Genomic DNA, 22898 nt, shown 5'->3' with positions numbered 1-22898 from the left:
GGCCTTCCATGTAGGATGGGGGGCCTGTGCACGTGTGATTCTCCAAGGATGGAGGATAGTGGGGAGGTGAAAGAAGAGGCAACGGCCTACCAAAATGAAGAAAGATACAGATCCAAGGCAGCTGAAGGCGCTCTATCTGATGGGAATGCCCACTGAGGACCAAGAGGATCAAGTTGAAGGAGAGAGGCCCAGAAAACAGAGAATGGGTAAGGAAAAAGGATAAGAGGAGAAAGTAGTTAAATTGTGTATTCATTTCCTGCGGCTGCAGTAATAAATTACCACAAACTTTGTTGCTTAAAATAACAGAAATTTATTTCTCACCGTTCTGGAGGGCAGAAGTCCAAAATGAAGGTGTCAGCAGGGCTGTGCTTCCACCGAAAGCGCCAGGGGAGAATCCTTCTTTGCTTCCTCCAGCTTCTGACGGCTGTCGTCATTCCCGGACATGTGGCTGCATTACCCCATCTGTCTCTGTCTTCACATGGCCTTCTCTTTTCTGTGTGTCTCTTATAAGGATACTTGCCCTGGGATTTAGGGACCACCTGGATAATCCAGGATGATTTCCGCACCTCAGGATCCTTAATTACATCTGCCAAGATCCTTTTCCCAAGTAATGTAACATTCAAGGGATCTAGGAATCAGGATGTGCACCTATCTTTTGGAGGCCAACATTTAGCTCATTACAGGGTGGGAGCAGACAGAAAGTAGGATGAAATAGGCTAGCAGGTCAGGATAAGGGGCTCAGAGCCCAAGTCAAGAATTGGTTAAGAATGAAGAACATGGTTGCTCCTCTTCTATGTACTTCAGTGAGAGTGAAGGGACAAAGGCAGCACCTGGAAGAATGGGCTCTCCATAACCTTCTGTGTCTGCCTCTTGCCTTTCCCCTGTTTTTCTGCACATCCATTTCAAAACTAAGCTCCTGGGAGAAATCTACTCTGATTTCTTTTTGCTGAGGAAGATTCGCCCTGACCTAACATCTGTGCCAATCCTCCTCTATTTTGCATGTGGGTTGCTGCCATGTATGGCTGACAAGTGGTGTAGGTCTGTGCCTGGATCTGAACCCCCAAACCTGGGCTGCCAAAGTGGAGCATGCCGAACTTAACTACTATGCCACAGGACCAGCCCCTGATTTTTTTCTAAAAGAATTTTATTTTATTGTGGTAAGAACACGACATGAGATCTATTCTTAACACATTTTTAAGCATACAATACGGTATTCTACCCATAGGCACAATGTTGTACAGCAGACCTCTAGAACTTATTAATCTTGTATAACTGAAACTTTATACCTCTTAATTAGCAACTCCCCATTTCGCCCTCCCCCAAACCCCTGGAAACCACTATTCTCCTCTCTCCTATGAGTTTGACTATTTTAGATACTTCATATAAGTGGAATCATGCAGTGTATGTTTTCTGTAGATGGCCTCTTTCGCTTAGCATAATGTCCTGAAGTTTCATCCATCTTGTTGCATAGTGCAGGATATCCTTTTTGTAAGGCTGAAAAATATTCCCTTGTATGTATATACCACATTTTTGTGACCCATTCATCCACTGATGGACATCAAGGCTGCTTCCATGTCTGGGCTATTGTGAATAATGCTGCAATGAATGTGGAAGCACAGCTATCTCTTTGAGATCCTGATTTCTACGCTTTTGGATAAATACCCAGAAGTGAGATTGCTGGATCATATGGTAGTTCTATTTTTAATTTTTTGAGGAACCTCCATGCTGTTTTCCATAGTGACTGCGTCATTTTGCATTCCCACCAACAGTGTACACGGGGTCCCATCACCCTGATTTCTTTAGCTAGTTTCCTTCTTAGGAACAGAAGTTTCTGCTTTGAGCTTTCTGTCTCTAGAGTCATGGTCCTTTTTAGAGCCCCTGAGAAAAAATTTATTTTTGATGAACTTCTCAAAGGCCACTTCCTAAAGTGAAAGCACATGGCCTCCAAGTCCTTACCTCTTGCATAGTGAATTCTACCATGGCACGGCCAGTCTTCCAGGGTTTCCCTCACTCCAACACTCCCAGCCAGGTCTTTTCTATCTGTTAGATCTAGGTGTAATCTAGCAGTGCCTTCCCTCCATCCTTTACCTACTGAGAACTAATATTGTAATGACGCTGAGTGAAGACTGCACCCAATGGTTTCGTTCTGGCAGGTATCTGGATATGGGCCGTATCAATCAGGATATGCTAATTATGCTGCAGTAACAACTACAAGTCTCCAAGGACCACAAGAGCAAAGGTTCACGTCTCACTGCCAGCACACGTCCTTAGTTGGCTGTGCTCCACGTCATCTTTACTCAGGGACCCAGGCTGGTGGCACATTGGAACATTTCGTGTTGCTACCGTGGAGGGAAAAGAGAGTATGGCGAACTACATGTTAGCTCTTAAATTTGCTGCCCTGACCCAGCACATGGTGTTACTTTTCATGGCTAAAAGGAATCACCTGGCCAAGTTAGTCGTCAGCAGGACGAGGAACTCTAATCCTCCTCTAAGGAGGGCCGGGGACACGAGTGAACAATAAACAGACCACCACAGAGGCTCTCTAGGTACTGTATTTTTGTGGCAAATTCCTGATTCCATGGACCCAGAAAACTGGTCTCCCCATACCGCTCTGCAAGAATTCACACTTCCAGGCATTGGGCACCCTCCATACAGCAAATAGCTGCTTACACTAACTTTCCCCACTTAGTAGGGCTATAAAACCAACCTCTCTAAAGGAAGCCACATTGACAAAGTCTTGGCGCTGACAACAGCAGAAGTCTATTTCTCACAGCACATGTCTGTCATGGGTTGGACATCTGGGTGTGCAGTATACCCTTTTTGGTGGAGGCTGCATTTAATGACTTCTACCAGAGTTCCCAAATGATTTTAAGCTGCCTACATTTATCCTGATTGTCTGGAGGGGTGCTGTTATAAGGAGCTATATCCGGGAATTCCAATACGCATTACTCTTTTTCAAGAGAAGACTGCCTGGGCTAATAACTGAAACATTATTACTCATGAGACATAATTTATGTAGGACATGTAACTGGGCAGTTTGTAGCACACTCCCACGACACTTCTTCCTTTTCATCCACATCCCCTCTCAGCTTTGTGCGGTTTCAAATAGTTATTAGTCCAGTGTCAACCTGTCATTTTGCTCTTTGAGGTTAAAAGAGAGAGGAAAAAGCCGAAATCTCATACCCCATGATCTGTGGGCAGTCCCATGGCCTCCTCAAGATCTTTGTGACTTTTCTAGTAGTTTTATGTACCTGTGGTCACTTGTGTCTTTACAGCCTGATGTTGTGAGCTTACTTGGGTCTCATCTCCACAATCTTCTCTGCTCTTGCAGATCCAGACAGAAAACTTACGCCTTTCCCCCCAACTTTTACCCAAAAAAACCAACCGCAGCAAACTCACTACTCACACAAGGCATTACTCACTGAAGGTTTGGCGCAGCTCAGCCTCCTCCGCAAAACGCTTCCCAAAGAACTCCTCTCTCGTTTCTTGAACCCCCTCCCTGGGCTCTGGTTTCCCCCTCCTTCCCCTAATTCAGTCCCGTTCACTTTATTATGCAGAGTAATTTAACTCTCTTTCCTGCGACTCTGCCCCAGGCTTACCTTCGCATAGCCAAAGACTCATTAATGTCTCCGTAAAACAAAGGGCCATTTATGCAAGACAGAATTACTGGCAGAGATTTTGTAATTTCTTTCTCATTTTCTCCCTCTTACTCTGTAGGTGGAAGAAAGCTGTATGGAAATTTATTTTCCTCATACCGGAAGGTTGAAGCGCCTAACAGTTTGGGTTTTAAATAACATTTTCCCTCTTCCTTTCAGGTACATGTGTATTTTCCTGACATCTATTTCTGATCATCTTGTTTCTTTAACACAGTAGGTCTTGAATTTTTGGTCTCAGAACTTCTTTACACTCAAAAATTAGTGAGGGCCCTAAAGAGCTTTGGTTTATATGGGTTTTATCAATATTTACCATATTACAAATTAAAACAAAAATTTAAAATATTCATTCATTTAAAAACTAAAGTAAATCCATTACATAATAACATACACAATAACATGGTATCTTTTTGTGAAAAAAATACGTTTCCAAAACAGAAGAATTTAGTGAGAATGGCACTGTTTTACATTTTTGCAAATCTCTTTCAAGTCCGGCTTTAATAGAAGACAGCTGTTCTGCCTTCAGTGTTTTGCAAACCACAAGTCACACAGCCTCTGGAAAACTCAACTGTTCACAACTCCTGAGCAAATGAGAATGAAATGGCAATTAACATTTTAGGATTATGAAAATAAGTTTTTATCTTGCCGACTACGCTTTGCCAACCTCTGTTTTAATACATATTCTAGTGGTGCAAACTGTATAAAAAAAAAAACAAAAGATGAAACCAGTGACATCTTGAATTAAATCTGAACCTTGAACCAAAAGGTAGAAAGAACTCATTGGCTAACTTGCAGTTAATTTAAATAACTTTAAATGACTTGAGATGGTATATTTAAAAGCTATACATCAAGGATGAACAGAAACCCGTGACACTCTTCCGCCCTTGTCTCCATCTGGTAAATTCCTAGTCAGCCTTCCAATCCGCCTTCTCTACAGAGCCCCAGCCCACCATAATTACAAGGATAATATTATTATTAACAACGGTCTCCGACTTTTACTGGTCACCGGGAGCCAAGCAAAGTCAAAACACTGCATGTGTTATCTAATTCTCCCCATAACACTGGGGAGGGGACTGGAAAAGAAAGGCCTCTAGCTCTGTGCCCTGCACACCTGCTGTCCTAGCACTCAGTACATCCAGATGTCACCGTCCACCTACTCTGTCCCGCACAGGTGCGTCCCTGAGGTCAAAGGTCAGGCTGAGTCGCCTCGGGTCACGGGCACCCGCGCTGCCGGGCTGTCAGTGCGGGAGTCGCGAGCGGGCACCAGCTTCCTAATCCTCTCACTCCCGGGGCCCAGACGCCCCAGGCAGGCGCCCTGGGGCTCGGGACCCCCGGACCTCCCCACGCAGCCGGGCCCGCCGAGGTTTGCGGGGAGGAGGAAGCGCCGCGGGGTCCCGGGATCCCCCACGCGCGCGGGCCGAGGCCGGAACTTTTCTCCTCTCGCCGCGGGATGGCGGCGGAAGCCGGAACCTTTCTTCTCGCGTCGCCGTTGGCGGGCGGAGGCGTGCGGAACCGGAACGGTCCTCCCGCGGCCGGGCTCGGGCCGCGGTCGCCGGCTGCTGACGTGGGCCGGCCGGGTGCCGGGCGCCGAGGGTGCGGGTCGCCGAGAGTGCGGGTCGCCATGGCGGTGGACATCACTCTGCTGTTCCGGGCCAGCGTCAAGACGGTGAAGACGCGCAACAAAGCGCTGGGAGTGGCGGTGGGCGGCGGGGTTGACGGCAGCCGCGACGAGCTGTTCCGCCGGAGCCCCCGGCCCAAAGGCGACTTCTCCAGCCGGGCGCGAGAAGTGGTGAGCTGGTTGCTATGGAGACGGCGGGCTGGAGGCGGGGGGCGGGCCGGCGACGGGGACCCCGGACCCCGACCCTGTCCCGCAAGCATTGTGAGCAGGTAGCGCCTGGAGAAAGTGGTGTGAGGGGGGCGCGAGAGTGGATCCCCGGGAGCCGACAGCTGTCTTGGGGAAGGAGCAGCCTTATTTCGAGGAACGGGGACGCAAATTGGGGAACTCGGAAATCCCTGCAGCCAAAGTTCATGGTCTGCTTTGCGAGGTAGTGAGTTCGCCGTCACTGCAGGCTTGAACGCCGGCGCAACTTCCCCCACGTTCCTTTGCTTTCCTGTCGCAGCCCTGACCACAGTGTATCTGCCTCTTCCGTTTAGTCGTCTGTCCCTCTCCCATTTCCCGGTATTGAGATCAGAGATTACATCCGGCTGACCTCTCCCTTCCCCTTGCCTCCTGCAATTGGTTAGGGGTCGTGCTAGCGATGTGTACTTTTTGAGACTGGTTTAGGATAATCTTCCACAAACGCTCGATGTTACAGTCGTCTAAACTACTTGCTGTTCCTTGAACAGAGCAGGCTTTCCTTCAGGGGAGCAGAGACCTTCTCCTTAAGGGCAGGAACAGTGTTGGCTTCACTTCGGAATCCCTACTGCCCCACTCCTGGCATTGCTCAGTAAATGTTTGTTGAATGAATGAATGAACAAATGGTTGTCTGTCTTCCCCACTAAACAGGAAACTCTGTAAGAGGAGGGAGAAAATGTTTGCCTTGTTCACTTTTGTATCCTTGGCCCCAAGGGTGGATCTAGTTTTTGTGGAGCTTGAAGTTTATACAGTTCTGCCTGTTCTAAGAAATGAAAATGTAAAATCACGAAAAGGGTTCAGAGCTTTGGGAGGTGCAAATGAGGGGCCCTGAAGGTTGAGCTTCATTAATGTCGTGGTAAGTCCACTTCAGTTTGGCACACAGTCCAGTGCCTGGTACCTTGTAGACACTCATATCTTTTAGTGAATGTATGGGTGCATGAATTAACGAGTGGCAGTTTGCAGAAGATATTCAAGCATCAGAAGTGGGGTTGGACCGGATGGATACATCCAGTCCATCGATAAACATCTATTAAGCCCCTGTCTTTTGACCAGTACTGTCTCAGAATAACACAACTTAAAAGGAGTGGTGGGGGAGACAGACGTAGTAACAAAACAAGTGCCATACAGCCTTCTAGATGTTGTATAGGGCACAGAGGAGAATGCGGTCACTTCTACCGGAGGGCCGACAAAGGTTCAGTAGGGGCGATGATGCCTGAAATAAATCTCGAAAGTAGAGTAGTTGGTTCCAGTGCAGACAGCGTGAAGAAGGGCATCTCAGGCTGAGAGAAGAGTATGCAGGAAGATGTGGAAACCGGTCATTTTGATGCTCATTTTAGCTGATTTATATGTGCTCAATGCATGTCTACCCATTAAATTACAAATTAGACAGTAATGACATTTTAGATTTTTTTTGAGGAATTTATATTATCTGAGCTACTTCAAATAATGATGAATATGCCACTTTGCAATGTTAATGAATTGGTATGATAAGCATTTGAGTGTGGCTGACATATGGGACGCTCAGGAAAATTGGACTAGAGTGGTAGGCGAGGGGACATCTTGAAGGGCCTTCTCACTGTGCGGAGTTTGGACTTGGCCCTGTAGGCATTCAGATGTTGTGTGGTAGAGAGAGCACTAGAGAAGGAACCAAGGGACCAGGTTGTTGTCTTAATCCTGCAACTATTAGCCATGATATTATTAAGCAAGTTTTATGGCCTTAATTAATTTACTTGGAAATGGTCTCCTCCTTTTTTCCCCTCCTTAAACAGCAGAAGACTTTTAGAAAACTACATTGATCCTCCTACATGTGGTAGATCAAGGAAGGAGCTTCTCGGGTTGAAATGAGAGGGAGGGGAACCAGGACTTCTCCCTCCTGTTCCTCGCAGTCTGGCCCAGGCTGTTCTGAGGTTCCTCCTTTGGAACTGTGTATGAAGATCACAGTTTTTTTGGAGGACCCTTTCTAACTCTGAAATCACTGATTTGTTAACACTGTGCTAACTTTGGGTCCTGCTTGGGAATAGGGGCTTTGGGAGTGGTGGGGACAGGAAGCATCGTTGGGTTGGCCAGCCTGATGGAGAGCCCTGCGATCGCTTAGGCCTTAGGCCTCTTCCTGAGTGGTGAGGATGTGCTTTAGGCCTTTGAGTTAATGGGCCTCAGGGCCAGTCACAGGACCCTGGGTGCTGAGTGCCCTGTCGCTGGAGGTAACTGAACAGGGATGACTGCTTGTCAGAGGTGTTCAAGAATAGCTCTGTGCTTTTGTCGGAGGGTTAGATGCATGCCATTGAAAGTTCCACTTCTGATATTTAATGACGTGGCTAGGTGTCAAGGCTTGGAGAGTCTGTTCAGCAGAGACATGGGCTGTGTTGTTCGCGGCCACCGCCCACCTGACATAGGCAACACGTGCATTCTTTTGAGGAATTTTGATTTTATGTTGCAGTTGCTTTATGTATTACCTCTTGTTCTTGCAGCCACTTCTCTGACTCGTGGAGAATTTAACTAGTATAGAGCTAGTGAGGGTGTCCTGTGCTCTTAACCACAGTCAGATGTGTCAAAAGTCTGGCAGTTATTTTGTTTGGCCTGCATTCCTTGTACATAAAACTCTGGTCAATACTAGGAGGACATATTCTGGTTCAGGTTGAGCCCTGGTTGTCAGACCTCAGGAAATGTAGCAAGTTGTAGTGATGCCTTTTCTTGAAATTTGTCCTTGAGGCAATTTACTGTCATTTCTAGGGTACATTTACCTAGTTTAATCCAGAGCTTCCTGTTCCTCATTTTGGACAGAACGTATTCCTGATGTCAGATTTCTACCTCACTGAATTGTTGTAGAGGTTATATTAAGTTTAATAAAACTGTGTTGAAACTAGGTCTTTTATTTTTCCCACAACTGGTTTCTTCTGTATCATTCCTTTAAATATTTAACTGTTATGCTCAATTTTGTTGAATTTATATATACTCAGTGCATGTCTATCCATTAAATTACAAACAAACTAGACAGTAACAACATTTCAGATTTTTGGAGGAGGAATTATCATATGTGAAGAACTCCAAACACTGGTGAATATGCCACTTTGCATGGGAGCGTGCTTAGTTAACCCATTTGGACTGTGGGACTAATGGGGACGTTGGGAGTGGAAAGAGAACCAGGGCTGGAATTTAGAAGACTTGGGTTGGAATCTGGATTCTGCTACTTGGAAGTGGGTGACTTGGCTGAGTCCTCTTACCTGAGTCTCATTTTCCATTTCTATAAAATGGGTATGTATCATAATACCCTACTTAACTGATAAGCCCATTATTAGGATCTTGTGAGACCATGTATATATCACGAAGAGCCATACTGATTGTTATTGTTCCCCTTCACCTCTTACCCTACCTATTTAGATAGATTTTCATCAGTGGCTCCAAGCGATATTCCCTAAACCACTTAGATTTGTTGTACTTTCATTCCTTGCTTGCAAAGGGGAACCGAGTAAGTGCATAAAGGAATCAGTGAAATCCTGTGCAGGTACTGATAGCATCGATAGTGGAGACAACAGCATCCTTGTGTCAAGGTGCAGTGGCAAATGTGTGGAAGGACTTTCCTCACACCTTCTCTCTCCCTCCCTGTGATCCTGGAAGCCAGTGCTGATTTCCCAGTAGACCTGTATAGCTTAGAATTCTTTACAGCCTCCTACCTCAGGTAGCCATTGGGCCTGACGTTCAAGTTGAAATCTGCTTGACATCCTACCTGACGTATAGTGAAAATAGAATCTGTGTGGCTGAAGCACAACCATTGACTTTCTCCTGGAAGTGCCTAAAAGCATCTTGAGTTCATGTTGTTCAGGCTTCTCATTTTGCAGTCGGGAACACTGAGGTGTAAGTGAAATGGCTTGCCCAGAGTCATAATAGCTGAGGTCATAGAACAGAGCCGAGGTAGAAGCCAGGTCCTTTGACCCCTGTTTATTTCCCCCCCATATCCTCCTACCTTAAATTTCCACCATAATTTTAATTCTTTGGATTTTTTCTTTTTGCTCTAAGTAGAGCTGTTTAACTTTATTTCTTTTTTTTTTCTTTTGGCTTTTGAATGGCAGTGAATTTCTTCTTGAGTTAATACAGAATTCATAACTGGATACTGAAAGGGATTTAGAGCAGAAAGACCTGAATTTGAATGCCTCTTACTTACTATATGAATTTGAATGTCTCTTAATGTATGAACTTGGGCAAGTTACTTAACCTTAGTTTTGTCACTTCTAAAACAGAATAAATAATAGCAACCTTTAAGATTGTTAAGCAGAGGAAATGAGAAAAGATGCAAATGCCTGCATGAGTGTGAATTCTTTTGATTGTGAGTAACAGTAATCAAATGTGAACTAACCTGAGCAAAATGGGAATGTTTTGACTTACATAACTGGAAAACACAAATGAAACTTCTTTCTCTAGCACTTATCCATAAAACCCTGGGATAGGACTCTGGTTGCTTCTGCTTGGATCCTGAGTCCTCATTATGGCATCAGAGGGATAAGATTCTTCAAATGGTCAGGACATATGTCCACCCCAATATGTGGCCAACAGGTGGGTTGGGTACTATGATTGTCACGCCACTAGAACCTTGTGAAAAGGAGTGCTATGTCTAGGAGTAGGGAGTACGGATGCTGGGCAGGCAGAAGCAACAGAAATGCTCCTCACAGGGCCTAGCACCGTGCCTGACCTGCCTCCACCTGACCTACCTGGTTGTCTTCAACTCGGGGGAATGAAAAACTAGAATTGTGGGAGTTTGTAATGACAGGCTTTGGGTGTGGGAATGTGTCTGGAGGCCTCATGATGGCGGCTCTTCCATTTTCTTACTGATTTATAAAGGTGACAGAGGCCAGGGAAAGTGCTACACAGGAAACCAAGACCCCTCTAAGAAGCCAAACGATGTGTCCAGGGGGCAGCGGGGCCAATGAACAGCATTGAGCAGGACATCAGGAAACCTGAGTTGTAGCCTAAGGTCTGCTGTTAAATGGGCAGGCCATGCCATCTTTCTGGGCCTCAGTTTCCACATTGGTAAAACTGAGAACTTAGACTAGATAACTGGAACGATCTCTTTTAAAGCAAAGATGTTTTGATTACATATAAGATGATGACAACCCTGGGTTGTTGGGAATTCTATTTTCAAATTAGGCATGCAGATGAATTTTTCTTTGTTTATTATACATTGCTTTTGTGGAAGCTAAATGCCATTTATTTTTATTTTTTTAGGAATTGATTATCTTGTATTCCTGGCTAAAATTCATAATTCTTACAGTGACCAAAGCCAGATGATGTGGTCCCTGCTGCCCCTCTGACCTCACCTCCTCTCCCGGTCCTCGTACTTCACTCCGGCTGCCCTAGCCTCTGTGCTTTTATCACACGCGCCAGGCACATTCCTACCTCCGACCTTTGTGTTTGTTGCTCCCTCTGCCTGGAACACTTTTTCCCCAGATTCCACATTGTTTGCTCTTCAGGTCTTTGCTTTAGTGTATTTAGTGCTTTAGTGAGACCTTCCTCAACTGCCCCGTAGAAAGTAGCATCCTTCTTCTGTCCCTTACCCTGCTTTGTTCTTTTCATTAGCTAACATATCATGTATCCATTTACTTATTGTTTCTCCCCTAGAATATAGGCTTCATGAAAACAAAGACTCTGTGTTGTCCAGCACTGAGTCCATAGGTTCTAGAACAGTGCAAGGCATAAGCACTCAGTACATACTTCCTGGATTAAGGGATGAGTGTTCATCTACTGTGTCACTTTGCTTTCTGTTTTGGAGCTAGTTGATCTCTGTCCAGGGCTCCTTCCAGTTCTAGAAATGTGTGATCTTAACATGATTCCTTATTATTGCCGAACATACATTTGCAGTTAGTCCAGTATCTGGAGTAAACATTAAATAAATAGTAGCTTCTATTTTATTAGTAAGACTCAGTTTCTACTTCAATGAGTCTACAGTCTAGTGGAGAAACAAACACATAAATAGTACAACAACTCAGGTATGAGTGACAGCTGTAATTCTCCCAGCATTGATTCCCCAGGTCCTCCTTGATTTCCTTCTGAGACAGTGTTGACCTTGTGTGCCAATGTTGGGCCCCAGAGTTTGAGCTGGGACCACCTGGATTATTATCCAGAGTAGCTGGAAATAGACTTTATCCAGGAACTGACTATAATCCTACTTAAACGAGGTATCAGTCGAGGGAGCATGGTTCAGAGAAGCCATATCAGGCAACAGGTTCCAAGAGTCAGTGAGAAGCTGGAGATAGGCCAAACAGTACAGGAATAGATCAGGAAACAAAGTAGGTTTAGGATGTAGGCTGTGAACAGAGCATGAGTGTGTTGGATTATATAGATTTTTTTTTGTTGTTGTTATTAATGCAGAAACCTTTTTGCAATGAAATAAGGAACAGCTTTGGCTAAGGCTGGGGTGAGGGGCTGGGAAGAGAGAGGCTCATTAGCCAGCCTGCCTCTCTACCACCCTCCCTCTTTTCCTTTGGAGCCCCGTTAGAACCAGCCACAGGGCTCAGAGACGCAGGTCAGAAACCACTGCATGAATATTCTCCAAGGCCTCTTTGAGCTTCTTGATGCTGTTTTTATGGGTTGTGATAACTGAGCATATACTGTAAGCAGGACTCAGTGCTAGAGAGTTTTCATGATAGTAATAGTGAGCTCTTTGTGGGGATTGCACTTCTAAATGGTTCCCAGGACTTATGAAGACTGCAACTTTTGAAATTACATTTATTCAATAATTGGTTTATTCCATTATCCTGTAAGCACTGAACACCTGACATGTGTCAGGCATTGTGAGGACACAAAAAACTATGAGACATATGTCGCAGCTCTTTGAAGATACAGATAAAGAATAGCTAAATCTCCTCGAGGGGGAATCAGTGGAAACCTTGGAGAGAAGGTGGTGATCAGATTGGACCTTGAAGGACAAGAACCATGCCACCAGACCCAGGAAGGGGGGTAGGTCACATTCCTGGCAGAGGGAATAGTGTAAGCAAGGGCACTGATGCAAAACAGTAGGGCGATTGGGGCGAGAGAGGAGTGATGAGTGGCTGGAGCCCTTTTCTGGAGGAGGCCTGGGTGAGGGCAGAGTGGCAGGAGATGAGGCTGTGCTGCATTGGGTTAGAGCAGGAGTTGGCCAACTTTGGCCGACAGGTCAAATCTGGCCCACTGCTTATTTTTATAAGTGAGGTTTGTATTGGCACGTGACCACACTCATTTGTTTACATATAGGCCGTGGATGCCTTTATGCTATCATGGCGGAGTTGTAGCCTGCAAAGCCTAAAATATTTACTATCTGGCCTTTTAGAGAAAAAGTTTGTCAATCCTTGGGTGAGAGCCTTGTCAGCAGTGCTGAGGAGTTTGGACTTTATGCTCTGAACTGTGCAAACAGCGGCAGGAAAGGATTGTGTTTGTATTTTAAAATCACCAATATTGAAGATGGGTTTGGAGTGTAATAAGACTGGCATAGAAGAGCTAATTAGTAGGCTGTTGGAGTAATCCAGGTGACAGCTGATGAGCTGGGCCAGTAGGACTGGACAGCAGGAGTGCATTGATGACACAGATGCCAGAGGAGGGGGACCCAACAAACTGTAGCAGGTAATGGGGCTGGAAAGAGGGAGAGACACCAGTCCCAGATTTCTGGTGGGAAAGTTAACTGGTGATAGATATCACATTTTTGTCAAAGTTAGGGTAGAATGCCAGCTACTCCTGCCTTCTTGCCCAGTTCTAAATAGTAGAGAAGAGATCCAAGGTGCCTAAAGGACAGTGGTGTTTTATTAAGACAGCAGGTGGTGGGTAACTCCCCAGTGGCAGTGCTGGTACACCTAGATTGGAGAGCATAGCTGGAACCCAATGGGGTCCTCCAACTTTGTTGTATTTAGATCTTGGAGACAGTTGAGTCTGTAACATAGATACCGAGTACATATGCCTAGCCAGCTACGTGGGGATTTGAGACATGCCTCACAAACCCAGCAAACACTGGGCTGGGCCTTATTATGGTGAGAAATACAAGGCAATCCCACCCCACTAGACTGAAGATGGGGCTGGAGACTCAGTAGGGCCCATTGAGATGCCGAGTTCTTATGCAGAGTTCTGTTCTTCTCCGTTGTGCTTTCTTTATTCTTTCTTTATTCTTGTGATTGTGTCACATATTGTAGAAGTGTGATTCGCAGGGATAGTCAGTTGATTTTCTCCTTCATTCTAAGAAAAATTTGGAATGAGTCAAAGAGTCGAAACTTTCTTCAGTTTCTAGTTGGCAGGTGACCAACAGTTCAGTGTTGGATACTTCCAGTAGTTCAGTTCACCTACTAGGATAGGGCTGCTGAAACAGGTCCCCTAAGGGTGGCATTTTTAATGAATTCTTCCTGCCCAGGGTCTGGTTCTGTCTTGCAGGCTTGAGAACCAGATTTGTCAGCATACTGAGGGTAGAATCATCTGTTGGGACAGATCTCAACCAAGCTCACATCAGCTTGTGTAAAAGGCCCAATACCAGTTTGTTCATCTACTTTGAGCACTACAACTAATATTCAGGAGGATATAAATTTTGGAAAATCTACTATTATTATTATTATTATTATTTTTTAGGAAGATTAGCCCTGAGCTAACATCTGCCGCCAATCCTCCTGAGGAAGACTGGCCCTGAGCTAACCTCCGTGCCCATCTTCCTCTACTTTATATGTGGGACGCCTACCACAGCACGGCCTGTCAAGCGGTGCCATGTCCACACCTGGGACCCTAACCGGTGAACCCGGGGCCACCAAAGCGGAACTTGTGAACTTAACTGCTGCGCCACCGGGCTGGCCCCGGAAAATCTGTTATTTTTGAGCTTCTGCTATAGGTTAGGAACTCTCCTAAGGACTTTACGTAGCTGATCTCATTTCATTTTTCTCTTTTTTGGGGGGATAGAATTATTATTAAGTGATTTTTACAATATCGATCATGTTATGAATAATGTTCTAGAATTCATACAAACTTGACGTTTGACGTTTCTTGTCCCGTGGAAATCCATGTGGGCTCCCTCTGGTGGGCGAAGTATCAGTGAAGTCTACAGTGGTTAATTCGGGCTTGTATTGTGAAAAACTTAGGATGTTTAAAACATGCTAGGTTTAAAATTGACTTAAAAAGAGGCCCCTTCAGAATTCTTCTAAAAGAAAGTGAATAAACCAGAGGAATGAAAGTATCATGTGTTGAAAGAACTCATAATACAGATATGAAAAGCTTGCAGCAAAGTCATTATTTTAAACTCAATAGTACTTTTTTGTTCCTGACTTTTAGATTCTCTAGTCTATAAATAATAGTTTGCCAGCTCCTTCTTGTCACACTCTAACATATGCCTAGTTATCACAATTTCCTTATGGGGTTCATAAATTATATTTAACTGAGAGAGTGAGTCTTGTCATTTGATAATATTGTACAAATGCTTGTTCACTTTTTAGAGAGAGAAGAAAACCCTGGTAAAATGAACATTTGCCTGTCATAGTCTAAGTAGAAGTGACGGCCTGCAGCATATCTTGACTCGGAGAAATTGAGAACGGGATTAAAAAGCATAAATTTCAAATTACAAATACTTTTGGACTTTGCCAATAGTTAACTATGTGATCTTGGAGAACTCACCTAACCTCTTTTTTTCTCTCATTTTTCATGTTTGTTTAACGAAGGGCGTTGACTAGATGATCCTTAAGGACCTTTCAGCAGGGTGGTCTCATGATTTGGTTCTCTTCTTTCTGAAAGTCCCAGGATATATCTTTACATGCTTTTTGTAATGGTAACTGCTCAATGCTTTGTGAAATTCGCCCCACCCCCCAGCCCCCCACAAGTTCCTGTGTACTCAGAATTTTTCACCTCTATTAAAAAATGAGTTTGTTTTTCAAAGTTGGCATTTGGTATGTTTCCACAAATGTATTTGATTTAATAGAGATTATAGGCTTTTATAATGGACTCTTATCAGCGGGACATGTTTTTGAAGTTGACTAATTTTAAAATCTGATTATAAAAGTAGTAAGTGCTCATTAAACATAATAAAGAAGAAAATAAAGTTCACATGTAGTACTACTGGCCAGAAATAGTCACTCTTACAATTTTGATGTATGTCTTTTCAGAGATTTTTCCTGGTAAACAAAAACCATTTTTCTACAATGCTGTTATGTAGCCCCTCTCTTTTTTTCATTTTTTGCCTTTTTTTACTTGACAGTATGTTGTGAACATTTTTTTATGTGAGTACATCTTGTTGTGTGTCACTGATTTATTTGGCTGCATAGCCATTAAAAATAATATCACATAACTTATTTACCTGAACCGCTATTGAAAGATATTTAGGCCACTTTCAGTTTATTACTATTTTAAACAAACACTATACTTATACCTAATTTGTTTCAAATTTATAATCTCTTAAAAGGGCAAAAATATATATAAATTCACTTTACCTGTTTTCTGTTTAATCTTTTCTCTGATATAAAAAACTGGATGTCCTAATGTATATGAAAAAAAATCCCTAATTTTTTGGAAAGTGTTAAGTGTATTAGAATTTATTATCAGTGCTGGAGGAGTGTAGAAAAGGGGATGATAATTAGGGGCAGACTAGTCAGGAATGCTTGTATGTGCAGCAGAGCCTTGAAGAGCTAGTAAGGTTGGAGAGGTGGCCAGCAGAACGTCATGTATTTCAATGGCAGTGAGGAAACTGGCTGAGCAGGTGCCTCTGTGAGCAGTGTGAAATCCACGTGGGGAGGTACTTCATGGCCTGGTTACAGAAGGCCTCCAGAGCTTTTGTACAAGATACTGTACAAAAATCGGTGGCCATCTTCTATCTAATTAATGACCACTTAAAATCTAATGAAAACATTTACAATAGTAACAAAAATCATTTCTAGAAATAACCTTAAAAAGAAATGTGCATGTCCCATTTGAAGAAAACTTCAAAATTTCGTAGAGAGATATAGAAGACTTGAATAAATAGAAACATATATTGTGTACCTGGAAGGGAAGAAAAGTGTGTAAAGACGTGAGTTGGGATGTGAGGGCAATCTGGCCGCAACAGCTGTCACGCCATTGATCGCCAGGGTTGATTCGGCTGATCCGGCTGGCCAGGCCAGCGTCCCGTTCCTCCCTCACGGGTGCATGCCTCTGTAAGCTGCACGCTCGGTAGAAGAGGACTACCTTCTCCCATGGGGCAGGACTGTTCTTCGCTCAGGGGTTATGCGAGTAGCTGCTCCCCCTGCTAGAACCTCCAGACAAGCTCTCAAGACATCAGTTATTCATAAAGAAATTTGCAGCTTTAATCAGAATTCCACAGAACTTTTTTGAGAGGAACGTGAAAGTAGTTCTGAAATTCATCTAGAAAAAAAGGGATGGGAATAGCTAATTAGTTTTAGAAGAAGAATGGAAGGGGGTGTGTGTTGGGTGAGAATATTAGCCTTACCTGATATTGAAATATTTTAAATATGCATTTGTGGGTCAATCAGTGAAGCCTATTAGGCCAGGTGTGTGTGTAACTTTTGTCTTGATAAGGGAGGCACTGTAAATCAGTAAGAAAAAGGTTTATTCAGTAATGATTTGGGGATAATTGGTTAGCATTAGGGGGAAAAAAAGGTTTTTTTTTAGGTCCCTATCTCAGTGTACACACATTGAAATAAATTTTTAGATGGACTAAAGATTTCATTGTGAAAGCAAAACTGAAGAAAATGAAAATGAATATTGACCTATCTTCTAGAAGTGGGAGGTCTTTCTGAGTTTAAAAATTAGCAGCAGTAGTCTTAATAGTTACAGTGATGATTTTGATGATAGTGATGGCAGCTATCACAAGTACTTCACACAGTGACACTATAGCATTATTCCCAAGTACAGGGAAACTGTGAGGTAAATTTGGCACTGAAGAGTATGTCATGACCTGAGAAGAATTGCTTCTCAGATTGGGTTGAAAAAGCTACTACCAAAACCAGATACAATTAAAACTGTGTGTACAAATTCAAAAAACTCTAGGCATGGAAATACTGATGATTAGAAGGGAATACACCAAAAATGTTAACAATGGCCATTTTTAGGGGCTAGGACTATGGATGATTCCTTTTCCTGCTTCTGTCGTTCTGAATTTCTTTAAAGAGCACATATTACTTTTGAGATGAAAATCAAAACAGAACAAGAAAAACTCCTGGCAGATGAGTTTTTAATTGCGGTAGTAGGAAGTGGAAAAGAATTAATATCTTTTGATTAGAAAAATGTCATAAGTAAGCAGTATCTAATTATATATTAAATGCACAATGGAGGGGGCCCCTATTTAAAGGAAGTCTGGGGTAAAAGCTTTTGTAAAGGGAGTAATTTTCCTGTAACTCAGCTGGGTTTTCAATTCAGACTTTCTTAACCTATACAAGAAAATCATCCACAAATGTTGCATTGATGTCTTAGCTCTCTGGTTGTCATTCTAAAAATAATAAACTGTAATAATAGCTACCACTTGTTGAGCACCTAGTCTATCTGGCACTGCTAAAATAAAAGCTTTATAATTTAGTTGACTATCCTTGCAAGTAAGATTCCTTTACTCATGAAGAAGCTGAGGTTCAGAAGGTTACGTGACCTGCCCAGGACGATGTAATAATGATGAGCATGCACGCTGTGTTCCCCAGGTTGCCTGCTGCCTCTCCAGGCTCCGAATGCACGGCTGTGCACATGGCAAGTGCTGTCCCAGGACTTTGGAGCTGCGCTCCACTTGGCATTCCACAGGTCAGATCTCTGGTGATTTCCTCCTTGGTGTGTTGTCGTATATCATCTGCTGTCTTTAGGAGTGTATTTTGGTACACAAATCATATATATTTGAAAGTGCCTGACTAGCTCTGGGGAAATACAGCTGCCTCCATACCAAACTTTTTAAAAAATCAACAATTACCTAGTGACCGTACATTTCTTATAGATAGTGTTGAGGTATGCTTTTGGGGAAAAGGGAAAAAGGTTTGTGGTTTTAGTTAGTAAAGTTATTGAGAAGGAAGGAGACCCAAATTATACATTTGAAAAAGTATAATTCTCTTTTCTGTTTTTGGGGCACTAGTTTGTTATTTTATTTGTTCATTCAACAGTCAGTCTCATGGAGAACTCTGGAGCTGAGATGACTTTTCAGAATTGCCAGGTGAGGCAAGGGGCCAGGCTTTTAAAACCACTGCATGTGGGCTTCGCTCAGGGAAGGGCCATAACTTCCGGTGAGGCCGCTTCTTTCTGCTGATAGCAGTGGCTTGAGATGGACTCAGCTGTGAGCCATCAGCAGGCAGCTCTCCTGGAAGCTGGGGGAATGAGGGCCTCCATCCTGAAGGCACTTCTGCCTCACTGCCTTTTAGGGGTGTTGTGAGGACTGAATGAGACACTATACGTAACGCTGCCAGCGTTGTATCTGGTACATTGTAGATACTTATCAAATGGCGGCGACTTTATTGTCGGCTTATATTTATTGAGTATCTACCTAGGAGTAAGGAAGACACTTTGATTGCTCTTTGGGATAGAAAGATGAGATTTTCTTCTGGCCATCAATATGCTTACATTCTAGAAGTGGGAGTCATTCATTCATTCATTCAATAAATATTTATTGAGCATCAGCTGTAGGCTATGTACTGTGTTTGGCCCTGAGGAGAGAGCAAAGGCAACACAGACAAAATCTCTGTTTTCATGGAATTTATAGTCTAATGGGAAACTTACAGTAAACAAGTAAACACATACATAAAAATACTTTGGTAATGATAAATATAAGTGTATGACATACTCGTAAGTGCTTATGGAAGTCTTCAAAAGAGGAACTTTGAGAAATCAGAGGACAACGAGATTACTTCTGGATGAGGTTGAGGGAAGACTTCATGGAATAGGTGACATTTAGGTGGGCCTTACAGATTTTCCACACGTGGAAATGGAGAGAAGAGAAGCAGGACAGGAATACATGACAAAGGCTCCAAGGGTGGGAAAGCACAGGCTGGTACAATCTGCTGAGAAAAGGTCAGTTGAAGTGAAAGGAGTGTGAGAAGTAGGTAATGGGATGTGCCATATGTTATCCCTTGGCCCTTCCGGATCTACTTTCTACTCTTTCCATCTGCTTTGGCCCTAGGAGGCTGATCTTTATGGAGCGCGTGGTTGGGTTTCCTTGCTTTCCAGCTTCTGATTAGTTCAGTCAATGGGAAGCTCCAGCAGGAGATAACAGGGCTGGAAGAGAGAGGGGTTGGTTTGAGAACTGGGCAGAGGCTTTGCATGCACAGTCGGTGACTCGGGTTAGGTGTCTGCCGCATCCGTAGAATTTTTCCCTGTGTGCGTCAAGCGTCCCGGGGGTCTGGATGGGTTTAGCCGATCGGCTGGCTCCAGCGAGGTACCCGTAGGTCTGGGTGCTAATAGACAGGCTGGCACTGCAGCCCCGCGCAGGAGTGACCCTGGAAGACAGTGCCAAAGGCAATTCCTCCTCCTGGCAGAACTTTGGATAATTCATCTCTGCCTTTTTCTTTAAGATGGTTTTTATAGGAGATATATTTCTCTCTCTCTTTTCTAGCTCGAAATTGCAGTAGGGAAAAGTCGAGAGTTTTAGACTCCTAGTGATGTGACAGTTCATACTTTTCTTCCAGATATGACCTGAAAGGTTAGAGGTGGTAAGTGGCTCTTGTGGCATTTTGACTGTAAGTCTGAACTGGAAGGGAATCTGTAACCCATTATCAGATTCTGAATTAAGTTGCCTTGTCCTTCTCCTGTTTTTGTTTCAGTGGAAATGTGTGTTTTTATTCCGTCAGTGGACAGTTTATATACCTAACATACCTAATATTAAAAGGGAATTATATAATGAATACTTGATGTGAAAGGGACTAGTTAAATACTTCAACTCCAAGGGATTCCATTAAAGTAATAAGGAAATTATGTTTAATTTTAAATGGTAGAAAGATTTTTTAATGTTATCGCTATTAAGCATGTATTACACACACTCAGCTCAATTTTTGCAAATGAATTCCCAAAGCACAATTCATCTTTATGCAGGTGGAAAGGAAATATTCTTGCAAAATAGGTAGTTGGATGTCATCTTCTGAACTGTGGAGAGAAGCATACTTTTCCAAAGAATAGAATGTGATGGTTGATTGGAAACTTTTGGAGTTACAGGCTTTTAGCTCTACCTCTTGAAATAAGAAAATATATATAAATGGGTCCCCAGATGAAGGCATGGTGGGGTACTTTATAGCCCTAATTGACTCCAGACATAGAGGCCGTGATTTGTAAGCAAGCAGTGACAAGAGGAAGTTAAATCAAAATTAAATTAAGGGAAGGAAGAAAAAAAAGAGATATCAAGGAGAGGTGATGAATTTTCTGAAAGCTTCTAAATACCTATCTGTGGGTAAGTGGGAAATCTGGGAATATATCTCAGTTATGTCAAAGGATGAAATCTGGAAACATTTCGGTCCTAAAACAGACCTTCCTTCTCTCTTTTTTAAAGGTCTTTTTTCTATTTACTTGGTACCGTTCAGTCATTATAGGCATATTTGCTTCTATGCTTTTCCGTGGCTCAACTGGCAGTGAAAATCAGTATCTCCCATGATACACATGAGGTGATATTTTGGGAGGATTGCTGTTTCTGTTTACATGTTTTGACATTTTGTCATGTTCCAGCTTGTGTAAATACATTTCCAGGAATTAGAGCCTACCAGATGCTTCTCTGCAGTGACCACCATGTTTGCAGTTGTCTCAGTCCCCCTTTTCCTGGCCTCCCCTCTTCAGTTAATTCTCAGGCCCAAGAGGTCAGGGACTGTGTCCCACTGCTCGCTACAGCACAGAGCACAGTGCAGAGTTCAACACGTATTTGCCAGGTGAGTTAAGTGAATAAATGCCTTGTGCTTCCTCTCTTTCTCATTCATCCCACTGCGACCAGGTGGGTTCAGAAGCTCACTTTCTTAAGCCTGAGCTGATGCAGCAACACTGAGCCCTCTGTCTGCCTCTGAGCCAAGCCACTGTGCAGAAAATGCTGCTTTCAAATGTTACTTTGCTCAAAAGCGTTCAGTTACTGTTCATCCCCCATAAGACAAATTCTTAGTTATCTGGCCGGTATTCAAAGGTCTTTATAAAGCTAGGCCTATCCACTTTTCCGGTTTTACACCCTACTCTTCCTCCCATCATCCCAACAGCTTTAACCAAGCTACTCTATTCACAGCCTCCTTTGCTTTCTTGTCTCCTTATTTGGCTCCTGCTGTATCTTTTGCTTGAATGGCTCTCTCCTTCACTTACTCAAATTCTACCCATTCTATCCTACACTAGTCTCCTGTTGGATTCAAAGCATTTGCTGCTTGTATTACTCATTAAGCAAGGAACTTAACGTGTGGCTTGTGACAGCCTTTGCATTGTTGTTTTGTGTTGTTATTTAATGATGGCATGGTTGCTTAACTTTCCAAGTGCTGTTGTGCTGTCTCCCAAACTATATCGTTTACCTTTGGGCATGCGGGCTGGAAAACAGAAGGGAGGGCTCTGATTTGCTGCTTCTTTGTATTCCTCTTGGCGGCTCTTGTGGCTAGTGCCGCAGCCTTTACACAGAGCAGTCCCCACATCTTAATCATCTTTGTACCAGTTCCTGGCACTGCGCCTGGCCCATAGTAGGGATTCAGTACATGGTGTGTCAATAAATAAGTAGAAGACATGCTCAAATATTTCTTTACTAGTTTGACCTCAAACTAAGCTAATCAACATAGGTGAGTTTTCCATCTTTTAAAAGTGATAAAAATCCAGTTTTTCATTTAGCTTTTTTCCGTCATTAACAGTTCTCCGTCAAGTGCTTCTTCCTCTTGCCGTCCTCAGCTTCTCGCTGAAATGTGAGTCAGTTTCCTCTAATTCTCCTCCCTGTGAAATTGGAGAGCAGCTCTTTAGTCACCTGCTTATAAAGAACCCTTCAACAACTTAATTTGCCTCTAGGACTTGCTTTCTTCAGATTAAGTTGTCTCAAAGCCTTTTCTTTTTCTCATAAAGGCCTTTTCAAAAACAAACATTCGTTATTTTTTAATTTCTTTTTCTAGCTCATCATAAAACTTTATTCTTTTCATAAATGTACTGCAGGATACCCCTGTAAGGGCCTGATTAATGCTGTCTGGAAGGGAAGGCATCTTGAGTCTTATTCCCTTATTTGTGTTTTGGAGTATTCTCTTGACGTTTCTTGTTTCCAAGCCTATCAGATTTAACTTGCGGTCCACTCTCCCCCTCTCCTTTCTTTGTTTTCTTTTTCTGTGCATTTCGTCAAATGTCTAGCTTGATTTTATTCCCACAAACACTAACTTGCTGTATCAAGAGTCTTATGGTTACAAGTTACAGAGAACACAATGCAAATTAGCTTAAATGATCAGAGGAATTTATTGATTTATATCACTGAAAAGTCTAGTGGTAAGACTTAACTTCCGGCATGGCTAGACCCAGGGGACAAAATA

At 43.2% G+C, this 22898-nt stretch overlaps 1 protein-coding gene and 1 long non-coding RNA gene across 7 annotated transcripts in view; one reads left to right on the top strand and one right to left on the bottom strand.

Annotated features, from left to right (window-relative positions):
* Positions 1-4096: 4096 nt before the first annotated feature.
* On the bottom strand, positions 4097-4949 carry LOC139082387 (uncharacterized). The gene is made up of 2 exons (XR_011538326.1): positions 4811-4949; positions 4097-4234 (listed from the first exon to the last, which is right to left on the bottom strand). It is a non-coding gene; the product is annotated as an uncharacterized lncRNA (long non-coding RNA).
* The window catches only part of STX18 (syntaxin 18), a 128114-nt gene continuing 110050 nt past the window's right edge, over positions 4835-22898 (top strand). For 2 of the 6 annotated variants that reach the window (XM_070613259.1, XM_070613272.1), the window contains exon 1: positions 4835-5442. In XM_070613259.1, the coding sequence (XP_070469360.1) occupies positions 5104-5442 (339 nt within the window). In that variant the 5' untranslated portion in view covers positions 4835-5103. Of the gene's footprint in view, positions 5443-5464; positions 5699-18113; positions 18211-22898 lie in introns of those variants that run through there. The other 4 variants (XM_070613264.1, XM_070613268.1, XM_070613269.1 and 1 more) reach the window with 4 other exon arrangements.

This window comes from Equus przewalskii, chromosome 3, assembly GCF_037783145.1.
Source record: "Equus przewalskii isolate Varuska chromosome 3, EquPr2, whole genome shotgun sequence".
NCBI lineage: Eukaryota > Metazoa > Chordata > Mammalia > Perissodactyla > Equidae > Equus > Equus przewalskii.
Note: the sequence above shows the minus strand (reverse complement) of the source record. Positions and strands in the feature narration are given on the sequence as shown.